The 16,486-nt window shown below is 38.5% G+C and overlaps 1 protein-coding gene across 1 annotated transcript in view; it reads right to left on the reverse strand.

Annotated features, from left to right (window-relative positions):
- The window catches only part of LOC113133145 (contactin-1a-like), a 51,737-nt gene that overhangs the window by 15,161 nt on the left and 20,090 nt on the right, over positions 1-16,486 (reverse strand). Inside the window, exons 2-7 of the mRNA XM_026311741.1 lie at positions 10,824-10,958; positions 9,013-9,051; positions 2,600-2,726; positions 1,516-1,694; positions 1,056-1,151; positions 451-657 (exon numbers count right to left, since the gene is read on the reverse strand). Of these exons, the coding sequence (XP_026167526.1) occupies positions 451-657; positions 1,056-1,151; positions 1,516-1,694; positions 2,600-2,726; positions 9,013-9,051; positions 10,824-10,878 (703 nt within the window). The 5' untranslated portion in view covers positions 10,879-10,958. The remainder of the gene's footprint in view (positions 1-450; positions 658-1,055; positions 1,152-1,515; positions 1,695-2,599; positions 2,727-9,012; positions 9,052-10,823; positions 10,959-16,486) is intronic.

The following is a 16,486-nucleotide window of genomic DNA, read 5'->3' on the forward strand; positions in this document are numbered from 1 at the left end:
TCATAGCATGCTGCCTCTGTCTTAAGGCAATTTGCTCCTGTAAATCTCATTTAGAGAGTCAACAACAGTGTATTAGTGTGCCACAGTCAAAACAAACATTATTATGATTAAACATTGTGGTTCAGAAAAATACCTCAATGTACTACCTTGGTGAAAACAGGTAGAGTAATTTCCCATCTTCTGTGGTATTGTAGAGACATATGATTAATTGCGATGCATTGCAAATATTATTGCGGCCCCAATGTCATACTGTAATCAATCTAGTGCAGGATAATAAACCAACCTAGATTTTGACTCTGGTTTTTATGTGGGTCATGTAAGGTCACTAGCTGCAAGGCTGAAGAAACCAGAAATCTCAAACCACCACTTCAATGCAATCATCATTCACTAAAAGGTCAGAAATAAGCAACTGCAAAAGAGGATGAGGGTTATAGGAAGTGAGGTACTAACGTTCAGCCAGAGGCTCTAGTGAGATGTAGTTGGAGAAGACACTCTTGGAAATGGATGGGCTGGACACAATACAGGAGTAGTTGCCAGTGTCTGAAGAGTCCACTTTAGAGATATAGAGGTTACCAGTTTTCTGGGAGACAAAACGCCTATTATCCAGTGGGATGAACGTGGGGAATTCATTGAGGATCCATCGGAATGACAGCTCAGCTACACAGTAAGACACATGATAAAATGCAACTTGTCAATCAACAATACACAGCAGAAGCATGAACATTAAAAATATTTGTACAGTTTTTTAGGTTGATGACTGTGACTAAATAACATAACCGTTTAGAGCACTGTATGTCTGGTGAATACCGTCAGTGATGATTTAATTCAGATATATTGGAAATTACTGATCATGTCCACATGACTTATATTTCTGTGGACTTCTGTTAACACCTGTGACGAAACCCCGATAAACAGAAGAAAAAACTGGCAAGGAATTAAAAGTGAGGTTAAACCTAACCAATTTTTCTATCAGATGGCAACACTACATGATGACAGAGGTTGACCATAACCTTGAAGGAACATCTCAACATGCACTCAGCAATCACACGCTGTACCTGGATGATGTAGGGGGGGTGCACAAAGCAGCACAGCCCCCTGTCCTTCCTTGACTTTCACTGCCTCCCTCTCCTCTGATGAGAAAAGGTCAAGGTCTGAGAGAGAAAGATCAAAATCAATTGTAGGACAGTTATAGAGTCACTCAGACAGTCACTCAGAATCTCTAACAATATAGTGACATTTGAGCATAACCCATACTTAATTTAATAAAAAACATATTAAAGGTTTAATATATTATACATGTTACTGACTTGAGCTAATAGAAAAGTACATTAGCCACGCTAACACCGTAACATTAGATCATTCACAAACAGCATTTTCCATACCACTTATGTCTCGTCCCAACTGACCTTGCACTTTCAGGATACTTAATATGTACAGTATGAAAGTACAACTCCAGGATGTTTATCTATTAAATCTTCAGTAGCCTTAATGGGGTTTCACATCTGGGCCACTTACATCCGAACTGGACAGAGCCCTCTTGACTGACGACTGTGCCATATTTGTTGGTTGCCAAACAGTAGTATCTTCCTTCGTGTTTAGTTTTAATGGGGTTGCTGATGACTAAGTTGCCTCCTGCTAAACTGTAGTGGCTCCCCTCTTCATTTAGATCGATTATTGTGTTGTTCAGCTTCCACCTACAAGGCAAAAAGTTAGATTCAAATTCAGTAGTGCATTTTGAATGCAGTCAGTGTCAATGTATTATATGTGAGAATATAGCTGTTATTTAATAACTGTTATCAAATTGTTTTACATACATGTACCACCACAGTGACAGGTAGTATTTTAACTGAGTGCAGTTGCCCTATGTGGCAGTCGTGATATTTGAGCCCTAACAGCAAAGTAAATATGAGCACAGTCTGTATTAGTTAACCTGTTTTATATACTGTACACCTCTGCACATACTCATAGAATTAACCAGATACACAAAATGCTTTGTGTTGTTTTCTAATAGCAAATTTAACGGCTTTAAAGGCGTAACATTCAGTAAATACATGTTTTTTCCACACTTTAATAACAGCTGTGGTCAAAGCCAATTCCTTTCCTCTGACAACTGTAGGCAATCTGACAGTGAAACCAATCAGGAGGAGCCAAATCATTTTACATACATTTACATCTAAATTGAAATGGATCATGCAAAACACTTTACATTTTGAGCTGCCAAATGCAGTACAGACATTATGGCAATGCGGTTTGTTGACAGGAGCAGAAACATCTCATCTGTTATTAGGTTTTTCTGGCGTGGCATATTTTTCCATTTAAATTATCATTGGTATGAGGTAAAAATAACAAACTGACAACAAAAAAAATTATGTGGGATTGGCATAAAAATGTACTGTTCCCTTGTGCACTGGTGGCTGGTCACGCAGACAGTAAAGCTTCATGGTGCATCAAGGATAAGATAAACATTCTTGTGACCTTGCCATTTAAAGGCAGTCCTTACAACGGCTTGAATTCGGCTTGAGAGATGGGGAGTGATACAAGGCACACATAATGCACAGCATGTAGTAATGAGACTGGGTTCATGGGGAACATATGTTACTTGTATGTGGCAGGTGGATTGGCTCGAGTCCGGCAGTTCATGGTGATTTTGGCCTCAGGCGACTCCTCAGGGTAGATGGTATCGATCGGCTGCTCCTCAAACACTGGCCCATAACCTGTGGCTTCATCTGAAGACAACAAACAAACAAGACTGAGGTAAATATCATGAAGCTGGTTCAGACTTACAAACAGGAAATATCAAGGTGTCAGAGCTCAGTGCCTGTCTGGCAGTTCTGGAGCAGTTCCTTCAAAACCAAGACAGGTATAACACCCCCAAAACCATATTGTCTAGACTATGAGATTGCTCCTGTGAGGACCTGAGCACCTTTTAACATTTCAGCCAGGTCTGTGGTTTTCAGACACACACTCATCTAGTGTTTAGTAGCTGGTTTCAGATCAATCTCATAGCTGTAACTAATCTATTCCTTCAATCTACACACGCTCTCTCAAGCACTAATGCAGAATAATAAGCCCATGGTTTATTCCAATTCACTACATCACACTAATTATGACAGGGATGTGCTCAATCAGGTTCCAAACCATAGTGACACCTCTATCTGTTGCCAGTGGAATAATATTATTACGAGCTAATATAAATCCCATCATTTGAAATGCTAACTTGACTTAGCATAATCCAAACCTCTTCTATGTTCCATGTTTCATGCTCAGTGCTATGAAGCAGTACCACAGGCAAATCCATTGAGAAAAGTCTCCTTGATGAAAATTACTTTCTTGGTTCATTCTGCCTTTTATGCCATCAACACATAAGCACAATTAGCCACAATGATTCATTAAAACCGACAGCCATCACGAGCAGTGGCATGAATAAGACAAACACAATACCAGGCTATGAATAAGCAATGAAGCAAAATGTTCCCAAACGTTGATTATTCTCTCAGATCAAGAGTGTGTGTAGGTGACTGCAGGAATACAAATGTGAAGTATGTGTGTGTATGTGTTATTCCCCTGCGTCACTGAGTTCTAAGAGAGCACAGCTGACACCTCAATGGGGAGTAGCTCGTTCTTTCAGTTTGTAATATCCTGCTTCTATTCGATCCTTCCACCCAGGACTGCAATTGTGCTTAGGATACACTCACTCTGAAAATATCTTATTGACTGTGATAGACCTTTAAAAACATGAACAAAGATGTTTATATTAATAATATCCTGCCACCTGAAACTGCATTCTCACTCTGTCTTACTACCACAAAAGCATCAAGATATATTTGTGCAGAATAACAAGAATGTAATAACTTTAATCACTTCAGCAGTTTAATGTGTAGGTGCTTGGCACCTCTGTGCAGTCATTTCCCACTGGCTGTGTAGTTCACCGTCAGTGAACCAGATGCACATGTATTGGCCTCTGGTGTCAGGAAGTAAAGGGACCATTGTGTAATCCTAACCAGTATGAAGACAGACTTACAGCCACATTAGCAAGTTAGCTCTATGCTGTACAGCAAACCAGGGGCAGCAATTAAGATGTTAGGAGACAAGATCCACTCCCACACACTCCAGCAACCAACCATGTCCAAGTGCTTGACATTGATGCAAATCCCAAGGACTCTGACTTACGGCTGGCTGAGAGAGAATTAAACATACTATAAATGGGGCAATGTGGGGCTGAGGGAAGGCAAATTAAGTGAGAATCTATGTTCTGGGAACAAGGGAAAAAGAAAAAAAGAGCAAAAAAAAAACCAGAAGAATTGACAGAAATAGACTCAAAAGGACAAGTAGAGTGAAGGGAATGTAGTGACCCTATTCTATTCAAGTTGTTCAGTGTTCAGCGTCAAATAAATGCTTTACATGTAAATATGAAATATAAATGCGGGATGGGCTGGAGGAGAGCTGAGTCTACAGTGCTGAAATAGCAGTTGGAGTGTAACTCCAAGAGATGAGTGCTGGTGCCGTTCCTATCCTTCCCCTGTAGTGTGGGATGTGACAGATGGTGGAAGGGAGTGTTAAAGCAGGCCACATAAGGCCCACTGCCTGGAGACACACACAGGACTTTTACATTCCCTCTGCCACATTTCACTTTGTGTCTCTAACTCTCCCTGGCTTTCCTGCATCCTCTGTCCATTAATACAATCTATTTCCTACTGTCATGCTGTTTTTCTTCTTAGCCCTATGAGAAACTATGACAACAACAACATGCATCACTTTGGTTCAGACGAAAATATCTCAATAACTACTTGGTGACTGTAATGAGATTATGCACAGACATTCAGGGTTTATACAGAGAATACATTAACACAGCCCTGAAGGAATTCCTTGATTTTGCTCTGGTGCCACCAAGAGATTGAAACATTGAATGACCCACCATGAAATGTGTGTCCCGCTTGTGATGTACTGTAATCCCTAACGGGATCACAAAATAACTGCAAAATCACTGCCATTCATCTCAACCTCAGCTGTACTTTGTGGTCTTATGTATTAAGCAAATGTTAACACAGAGAATAAGAATAGTGAACATAGTAAACATTATCCCTGCTAAAAACAAGCATGTTAGCATTGTCAATGTGAATATGAGAACATGCTGACTTTAGCATTTAGCCCAATGCACCACTATGCATAACTTCACAGTGCCACTGGCATAGCTGTAGTATCTTGCTTTTCTCTAATACTCAAATTATCACTCTTTCTCTCATAGCCTCCCACTCTCAGTTGCCTAGTGTAGTCTCACATAAACTCTCATTCCAAATATGCCTGCTCTGTTTGTACAAACACAGTGAGTTGTTTTCCAACTTTCCAACACAACATCTCTGTTTTCTTCTCTTTTCTAATCTGTATCTGTCTCTGTCTGTTTTTTCCATGCATTAAATCTTTTTTGGCACTACTTGACTCTGTATGCCCAGGGAAGTCCTTATTTAAACAACAGACAATTAACAGTTACTCTCAGTGAAGGCAACATCCGTACAAAAAGAAAAAGAACACACAAACCTTATTTTTATTCCTCATAGGGACATTACATTCATTTCCCGGAGGCTTACCCTCACCTAAATGCAGTTCTAACAACTTTAAACCTAAAACAAAGTCTTAACCGTCAAACAGGACTCTGAAAAGACACAGCTATTGATGTGCCTCTGGACAGACTTCGATTTCAAATGAAGACTCCTTTTCAGCTGAAGAGCAGGTAAGGTTAGACTTATTTGAATTTGAAATACTATGCTGCCTGTTATTTTAGGACTCATCTCCCCTGGCATCAGTTTAAAGTGAGACAGCAATTATTTATTGAGGTATGTATATATAATTTTAGATCCACAACGGTGTCCCTTTTTTAGAATTCACTGTCATCATGTTGACCATTCTTCAAGGTGTTTTTCTTTTTTTTTTTTCTTTCTTACAATACCAGTCAAAAGTTTGGACACACTTTCTCATTCAAATCAATGGTAAAGTGTGTCCAAACTTTTGACTGGTAGTGTATACTAAATTTAAAAAGCCTGGCAAACTGCAACTCCATGTTCATTCTCCACAGCTGCCAGCATCCCAGTGCTACAGGACTGAATCAGTCTATTTGTTAACTTGTTTTCCTCTTTTTTTTTCTAGCTGTTATTCAAGTTTAGGTTTTGCAAAACACAATATTTAGTGTGTTTTCGTTTCACTTTTAAACAGTCTCATGATTACTCAAAGTCCCAGAAGGACTTAATATTCTGATGAATTTAACTCTACTCACAGCTGTGTATTCCAGCTACATCTGCAGCATGGTTTGTTGGCATGACTAAGAAAGTGTCCATGTGGCACAGATAACATATTGTTTTCCTGGAGGCATCAAAAGCACAGTGTAGCAATTATTACACACAAGTGCGCCGCTGAGCCATACAAAAAGCCACTGGGCAATCAAATTGCCCCAGGACTGAAAAATGCACTATAGTAATTTTATTCTTTTAATAGATATTGGCCAATTTTTCTGCAACAGAGCAAAGCTAAGCAAACAGGATTTACGACTTATGACATATATTAATTAGTCTCTAGTCCCACAAAACTCAAACAATCTTTAGAGCAACAAAAATTAATGCACCCCTGGTATTTTAGCCATATTTTGGCAAAATGTAAAGGAAAGAAAATGAGTGAATGTACTGAGCTTGTTGAACAGCTGAGAAATGAATAGATAAGGCTATGTCTACTGACATTGTGATGCTTTTCATGCAGTGAACACTTCAAATCTTTTATTGCCGCTCAAGTCTACAAGAGATGACTGTTTGGTACCAAAGAGACAGATATAGGCTAGAGTAGTGCTTTAATGGCAGAATGATGGGCATTAACATTGCTACGGGCTCAATGATAAGCAGTTCACTTGTAAAATAAAAGAGGGATTTTGCAGATTCTGATGGAAGGTCACCTACACATTCATCTGAATTTGAGGAATGTAGTATTAAATACGCCTCATCTTTTTCCACATTTCACCAAGAGATCAAAAATGATAAAAACCTAAGTAGCATTTTCTCTGGACTGATCTTAAACACTGTAGTCTATAGTTTATCAAACTGAGGTGTGCGGCATCATGAACATATAGTCCAAGCTACGTCAGGCACTGTTATTTCTGCAAATTGAGATAATGTTAACATGTGCAGGAGGTGACAATATGTGCAGGAGGTGACAATGCATACAGGCACACAGGAAAAAAGAAATCATCTGGACCAGCTGAAAATATGATTCCTCCTCCCACTGGTTCCATTAGGGCTTCACCCTGCATGAAATGCCCCAACTTGTTCCCAAGCAACAAATCAGCAGGCCCTCCTTTGTTCAATTTATCACTTGCTGACAGTCTGCCCCCACTTTATTTTTTCTCACATTGGACAAACCTTCTGCAGACAGTAAAGACAGTACAGTGAATACAAACTGTAACTCTACCCTGTAAATCTCAATTTATTATATACACATTATTATTATAGGGAAATATCTTTACTAATGAAAAGATCTTTTTGTGTCTATGGACAACGCCACACTCGTACTAACATTTTTGGAAAAAAAGCATTAATTTACTTTCCTGCCTAGAGTTGGATGAAAAGATCAATATGGACTATTTCTGGACTATTTCTTGGCCTGGCACAGTGACTTACTGGAGTCTCTGCTGGTTGCCTGGCAACCTCATAGTGACTTGCCACCAGAAAAAGAGTCCACATCTAACTCACTGTAAAACCCCAGGTTGACATTTACATACTTCAGTTGTTGAACAGATCAAACAAATGAGATAGAAGGTATTGATAAATCAGATCTAGAGGTGCTGGTAGGTGGATTTCACTACTGCGGCATAGAGCCAGGCTAACTATGTGTGTTTCCTACCTTTAATTATGCTAACCATCTATAGTGACTATAGTTTTAATTAATAAGTTTATAATTCTGCACAAATCACACAGCCATACAGTACATAATTCTGCCTCATTTATCATGAGGCATGGTAGCTCTAATGAATACCCTAGATTCATCTGAGTAGTACAGAGCAAAGTCTTACACTTCAACCATCTCCACTAGGATTAATGTTCATGTGAAAGCATAAATTCAGAAATAGCAACACTGGAAAGAAACATGACCTTGAGATAGACTTTAATTAGTCATATTGTAGATCATGAAAAAAGGACTCCATCTGTCACTACATGTCCTTCGACAAATCCTGACGGGCAGATATCTTTGTAGTCTTAACTGTAGTAAAACATTCTCGTAATAGTGGACAGGGAATGAGCAGAACCATAACTGAAGTCTGTTTGGATCTCACATACTTATTATTTTGTTGGTTTTCCACTGTGGCTTTGGAAATAAGCCAAACAACCGAGTAGAAAAGCTGAAATCAGTTTGCTTCCTCCTCTAAACTCCAAGGCCACAACCTCATCAACCTGCCAGTGAGCATCTCTGTCTTGGACTATAAATCATATGGAAACAGCTGTTTGATTCATATCCTGCCATCCTCTTTTTTTCACAATTTTGGTATTATTTAACTTGTCTAAGTGAGCAGGGTTCTCATGATGCTTCAAGGTTAACACATAGATGTTCATAAAAACATATTGCTTGTCAACCCTTTTGTGACCTTTCTGGTTGGTAAATATCTCCTGGTCATCCTTGAGCTTGAACGCTCATCATCACCGATATAACATTTTTATGATTATTTTGTGCAGAAAGATTATAGCCCAATCAGGTTCTATGCTTTGGACACTCATGAATGAATTCATAAAGTGCATGAATGTTAGGTGATAGCTCTAAATTACATCAGTAAATGGCAGCCTCTCAGAGCTGCTGGAAGAGGTGCTGTACACACACACACACACACACACACACAGGGAAATGGCTGAATGTCTCCAAAAAATAACTGTGGCCAAAACGAGAGCTATCTGTATTCGTAACTGAAAATTCCACTATGTTTTATAACACAACAAGAAACGGAAAAAAACAACCATTAGGATTTGGCATTTTAATCACTCTTACCTCCATAAAAGTCAGGTGCCTCCCCATGCACTGATGTATCTATAACAAAGGAGATTCTGTCAGTATTTTGAACCATGACGTTGATTTCAATTACTGTGCTTCTAAGCTGTAGGTGTATTTCTTTCACTTCTCCCAGGAAAACAGATCAGAATTTATCAGACTTAAATATCATAGTGAGTTTCTTTTGCTGCCAAGAACGTGATGAATGTCAGGAAACCCTTCTTTGGAGTGAAATAATACCTTTCAACGTTAATCCACCACCTCCTACCCTTCACGATAAAATCCAAAACTCAGAAGCTATGGCTTTGAGAATCTTAGTACATTGTGTGATTCACAGAATGGAGAAAATAATCTTACCTATCAGATATTGTAGTCTACACAGGACCATGGGCCAGCTGAACTATGGAAAGCCCGCTCTCTCTATACTTTAGTAGTGGGATACTGTGTGCTCGATGTTTGTTCTGCTGTCACAGCTTTAACATCACATTAACCATCAACTTTATACTTGTTGGGGTAAAGAAAAATGTCAAGCCAATGTTCTCTAAGCACAATAAGAACCTGGCACTGCTGACTGGCTGCTATACTGGCTGCTATAGGCTGATAAATGATGTATATTTATCAGCCTATTCTTCTTTTGCAGCTGTATCTGAGAGCAATTCCAATCTCAAACTTTAGTTGTAGTACTCCCAAAAGCTTTGGGGTGCTCAGCTACTTGGACACGTAAGTAACTTCCAATGTAATAAAAAAAAAAGAAAGAATAACAGAGCTAAATCTCCTGGATCTCTCCTAGTCTTTTTGAAAAAGATGTGATGTGAAGCCAGGAGAATTCCCAAACCTAGCTCCCATTCTGAAATCCAAACTGAAGCAAGTGAGAATAGCCTAAGATATGGGAGCACAGAGGAGGTTGTGTCTTTTTTAGACAGGTTATTTTCAGCCCTGCTGTTTTCTGTCTACATTGGTTTGTTACCAACATAGATGACTGCACAGTGGTATCACAAAAAAAGCAATGAAAACCTGTAAACCCCTGGACACTGAAGAGACACAACTGCTCTTGCTGACCTGTCAGATATAAACAGGCATTGTAGCTTCTTCTACAATTTGTGTTTAACAGTTATCCTTAGCATATAAGTATGTAGCTCTGATTAATTTAAATTAGATTTATGCGTGATATTCAAACAAAACTTGTTGTAAATGAAATCAGATTTCAGACATCACATTATTATATTGCCTTTGTTCTTTAAAGCTGGCTGTCGTGTTTCTTACTCCCCATTCCTAATTACACTAATATTCCAGCTTAGACAAGTGTTCTACTGTGCAAACTACCTGTGTAATCTTTGTGCTTTGTAGTTGGAGCCAGTAATCAAGGTTCATGTTTGTTTCAGTAGTTTCTATGGAAGACATTGCGCTGCTAATTGAATCTATGACAGCTGGATTTTTGGATTAATAGTCGAAAGATGAAGAACATACAAGTAAAAAAAGTCCTTTTGATTTCTGAGTGCTGCTCTTCACCAGTGTTTGAAAAGAAAATACTCAGAGAGCAAGCTGCTAATACTGCTGAACTAATTACAACACTTTATGTAGCACTGATGCCAAGTTAACGTTGTGATTCACATGTTTTTATTTCAACTGTAGCTCTGTGCTGTGAAATATAATCACTCAGAGGATCACACAAGCATTCAAAAGCTATAAGCAGCACATTAAAAAGGCAGTGTAAAGTATGAGTTTTAAAGATGTGATGCTTTAGCATTGATATAGTATATAAAAAAATCTTTAGACATTTTGTGAATTAATTTAGCCGATGTGCTACTGACCTGCAGTGGAGAGTGTGTGGACCAGGAGATGGAGAAGCAAAATGATGTGCAGCATGATGTTGAAGCAAGAACCACCTGGTGGGGTTATAGCTAGAAGCTCAGCTGATGGAACATTAGCAGGACTGCCTGGTTTTCCTTAAAGAGACAGAAGAAAACAGTAAGACAAACATAGAAAGACTGTCAAACAATAGTAAATCCTTACAAAAAATGTTTTTGTTCGTCGAATTTACAAAAATATTATTGACCCAACCCTGCCATCCAAGTTACAGCATTTAACACAGTCACATAATATATAAACTGCCTTTGTTAAAAAAAGGCTGTTTTCCTGTATTGACCCTGTATTTTTAATCCCCCAAACTAATGTTCACTGTATAAAAAAATAAAAATCTAACAGTATCTGCCTCAGCCAGAATAAAAAAACAACAAGCTATTATTTATTGCATCCTTTCTCAGACTATAAACCCACTGTAAAATGTTGATTCAGCCTGAATAAGCCTGCACAATGCCATTTGCAAAATCACAAACTAGGCTGTTTTCATCTGAATGATATAGTTCATTAGAGTAGACATGCAGTATATCTAATCTGGCAGTCTTACTTTAAATGTAAACATAGAAATTACTGTATACATCAGCATAGCATCAGCCTGTATCATAACACAAAGAAGCTTCATCCCCATGTGGACCACGGTGCTGCAGCATTCTTCCTGTCTCTGCTGCCTGTCAGCCTGGTAAGAGTTCCTTCATTGGCTGATGTCTGATGACTGACATTTGGACAGCGGCCAGAGGAAACCTGAAGCATTGGTTTAGCTGAACAGGCACCTTTTGCACCCCAAGATGTTAACACCACACCAGGAACCACCAGAGCAGCACTGGCTCTTAGCCTAACAGTAATACAGTATGAAAAGCAACAGCTGTCTGAGTGAGGAAGTACACTGGGGGTACTGACAGAGACGAGAGAGGTAATGATAATTTAATGGTTTAGAATTTTTGATTTGAAATTGTACTCCCTTCGTATAAGTTCATGTAGTTATATTGTGAATCAGATCGGTGTCGTGATTAAATTAACCTGCTTTATTGATCTAAATATAGCTGCCTCCATTAAAGGGCAAAGATGCTCAGTGGAGAAGATAACTGTTCAGCTTAATTTCAGCTTACTGGAGAATCTAACACAATTTTGCCTTAAAACAAAAAGGCAAATGTAGGTGAACACTTATGTGGCAGGATGAAGGTCTCGTTAGATGGGCCAAGGACTTTTAAGTGATGCCTAAAAGTCAATCGTAAGCCAATTAAAAACTCAATTAACATCATGTCAAAAAGAATCATGAGGGAAATTAGATGGAAAAACTTCTAATTTTCTTAGTAGTGATATGTATACTTGTGGATATAAAATTTGACATATTATATAAGCCATATAAATAATCATTTGATAGAATTGGAAAATCTCACTAATATTGATAATATAAAAAAAGATGGCAAAACTGGAGTTCTGCAGGAAACAATAATCCAAGAGTGCAAATTCTTAGCATTCTGATATTTTAAGAGCTAAAAAAGAAACAATCAATGTAAAATCTCTTTCATTTCAAATGATTTTTGTCAGTGTCAATCAATACTACCTACTCTAAATGTCTTCAGTGCTCATTGACTCACCAATCACAAATTCAGAGCCAAATAGAAAACAGCACCTTCATATATCCACACAGTGGTATTACTGTGCTGACCATCTGTTCTATATTAGCAGACCTGTCCGTTCATTCCCAGGTCGTGTTAGAATGGTGTGTGTTGATTAAAGTGTAATTGAACATGAGGCAGGCATTATTGATTCTTTGTCCACAGCCTGAGGTGTTATCTGGCAGAAGTCAGAGGTGTGACAGCCGGATTGAGATCTCACAGTCTCCAGACAAATGCAGTCTTACAGAAAATGGATAATGGTGACAGAAGAGTAATATTCCAGCTTTGTATGGCACAAATCAGACTTACTAAACATACATCAAGACTAAATATTCAAACACATGCGAAGACTGGGCCTGTATCCTAGCAACACCTTTGAAAAGATGCAGTTTGTGCTGTGGGGGGGCTTTTGTGACCAGCAATGAAACTATGCAAACACTCATTTTAATCTGGAGCAACACTGCTGTTGTGGAACGAAGACCTAGGGTGCAGCTCTAATCTATTAAAGACATTCATCACTTGAAGTCAGACAAAGCTTAGAAAGAATAAGTTTATTAGAACACTCACTGGTTCCCTTTCTCCATCTACTTTACTCTGCAGCTATATTGCTACTTTAAGTACACTTTCTGTAACTCATAAATCATAAATGATCTTAATAGATGCACTTAGGAGATTAGGGGAGACCAAGTGGAGCCTCATTATGTAGTGTCACAGTACACAGTGAAAGAAACAATCACATCAAGCCCATTAAGAACTGTCACTGAATTGAAATACTGTAAAAAGGCACCAAACCCATACCAGCACCACACTCTCATGATCAGTGTTAATGGGCCTCCTACCTCTCCTGTTGTATCTTAGCAGGCTGAACTCACATGATGAGAGTGCTACAGTCATCACAGTAAATCACAAGGCCGAGATGTGACAGTGCTCAAACAAGGCCATTTCTTCCTGCCCATAAATCACACCCTGGACCCTTCCAGAGCTATTACTGCTTGTAGTTTGATTTTTTTTGTTTTTTTATGTAAAGGATTTTTTTGCTCCCTTCTCTCAACTTCGTTTTGATCAGTGAATTTCAATATTTCTCTCTCCTTTCACTTTCCACAATTTTCAACCTCATTGCTCCAGAACCATAAATCACATTAGATTATTAATTTGAGGCTGCTGGGGACAGACTACAGGATTTTGAGACTCCAATGACCAATACTGTCGTCTGTGCTGATTATCATGACACCACGATGGTGCTATAGGCTAAGAAAAAGTGAGTGAAGCCCATCTTTTTCTGTGCTTCACCTTGTGTGAGCTACATAATCAAGTGGGAAACTACAGAAATGTCATCTTTTATCAGGTGGGGTAGATCTCTGTGTGGTGGACAGATTGGAGGAGACGATGATGGATGGGTAAGCATAGCAGACTTTAAAAACAAGAAGTTGCTCCAACCCCACCCACCTACCATCACTATTCTCAGCAGACAAAACAATCGACAACACAACACCACCGTCAGTCATTAACAACAGATTTGCAGTAATCCTGCAAGGGGAAGCCAAGATGGGGTTAACGATGGATTGGTCTTAATCAGTAGGAGAAGGAAAAATGAGCACTACTTAGACACAGTGTTGTCTGGATTGCACAAGATGCAAACATTTCCAACATACCGACAGATAGTGCTGTTTAGAAATAAAATGATTAATCCAGTTACTAATTGGCTGATTGACCAAAAATTAATTTGCAACTATTGGGATCACTTTTTATTGAGCATTACGTCAATATCTGACCTAACTATCACCATAAAGGTGAGCATCTTTCCCAAACTATTACCGGTACTTAAATAGCACAAGATGATGTATTAGTGCTTATACTGAGCCATGAGATCTGAAATGTAATAACATCTAATGACTACTTATCCTGAAATTGAGTATTTTGTGATATGATGTCATCACCAGATGCTTCTAGAGAAAAAACAAGTGAGGCAGTGAGAGGGATATTGATCCAAATTGTATTAAGATGAAACAGGGAGAGGTCGGGTCTGTAAAGGGGGGCAAGCAGACTCTAGTTTTATTCATTCAGAGCATGTTGAGAACAGCTGTTGTTCTTTCTGATTAACATTCATTAAATTATGGACAAATATGTATCACAGCTACCCAGCAAAATCACATCTACTGGCAGAAGTTTGACCATTTCATTTTCACATAATGAATTCAAATATTAGGCACATTTTAGAAGCAAATATCAGCTATCGCTAACTATACTTTATCTAGTTTTATAACATATTTCTTTGTAACATATTCTGCTCAGTGGAAAAGGCCAGTGTGTGAAGTACTTGCTATCAAAACTTTAAAAAGATGGCACTTGATATGATTTTCTCTTAAGAGTAAAGTAAGAAATGGAAAACAGCATATAAGATGCCTGATATGACCAGGCGTGGTGTTTTTACATAAACTGGAATGAAACACAAGCTGTGATTTGTTCCATTTTTATGCTAAACCAGTGCTATTTTATCTGAAAGCAGCAGTGATACATTTAGTCTACCGTGACGTGAATTATTTAGAATGAACTCAATGATTTGAGCAATCTACAGTCTCAGCTAGGAAAGATGCACTACTTCTGTTCCATATTTGTGTGGAAAATAAGACTGGACTTGGCTATGGACAAACTGGTTTATATCTCCCAGAGCACCAACAGAGTGATTCAATTAAATCAAAGGATACAGACATAGGATATCCAAGCCCATTACACTGCACATAAAGCCATAAACTCAAGACACACACACAACACTTACAAAAAAAAAACAAACAACAACAATAGATGCTCTCTATACATGCTTTACACTATCAATGCCCCCTGTTGCTAAGCAGGAACTGGTTTGGCAGCTGATAAAAACTAACTATTTGTCAAAATGTAACAGTTTGGTTTCTTCTGCAGTCAAAATATTTCACTTTTTCCTTCTAGCAATCTAGAAGAGAACATATAGTTATCCAAAGTGAAATCATATTCATCTTGTTCGTTTTACATGAGAAAGACAGGACACCTGTACTGGCAAAGTTTTTAGCCAATTTTAATACACCTGTATTGTATGAGTTCAAGTCTTTTCAGGCTGTTAACTCTTGTTTTGTCCAATCTATTCTTCATGGTTTCTGTCCATGCCCTGACAAAAACACACCAATACCTCATGAACCCAAACAGCTGACACACTCAGTATGAAGTATTATTCAAGATGTAATCCATCTGCACATGATCATGGTCATGGCTTGCTCACTGTGTCACTCTCCTTTTCTCTACCGGTTCCTGTCCCTCAAAGCAGCCACACTAATGTAAGCCATTTATCCCAACCCCAGCAGTCAACACAGTGCCCCCAGGGCTGCACGGACTCAGCAGCCTCAGATGACCTGAATATCAACATCATCAGTCATTCATTCCATGAACACCAGAGCTGAGCTACTGTATGAATTACATTTACCTCAAAGCAGGTAATGACTGTAAAATAAGGCAGAACTGACATAGAAAATATATGACTTGAATTATAAAAATTAACTATTTGTATTTGCTTGACCCGATTGAACTGTGACTGACAAACCAAGAACAAGGAATGACAACTGATAATTTTGCTATCATGAGTAAGTATACGCTTCTGCTTGGAAAGTAATGATTTATACCTGTGCTGTGTCTATTTCTGTAACAGCTTATTATCTGAAACCACACTACAGAGACAGGTTTCTGGATTCATCTGACCTTCCACTTCACCTGTTCCATGTGGCTGTTGTAAAGTGGTCACATGGTAAATTAAGTCAAGTATTTAAAACAAATGGTAGATTCATAGAGAGCAAGGTGACAGGAAAAATGATTACAAAAAACAACAACACTGAAGTGTTACATTCATGTACAAAAGAAGATGCACAAAAAACAATTAAACAAGTAAGATAAAATTTGCCACGCCCTCAAATATATATATATACTACCTAAGGATTCACCCTAACTCAAAAACACAATATCAAACTTCC

The sequence above is a fragment of the Mastacembelus armatus genome, chromosome 6, assembly GCF_900324485.2.
Source record: "Mastacembelus armatus chromosome 6, fMasArm1.2, whole genome shotgun sequence".
Classification (NCBI taxonomy): domain Eukaryota; kingdom Metazoa; phylum Chordata; class Actinopteri; order Synbranchiformes; family Mastacembelidae; genus Mastacembelus; species Mastacembelus armatus.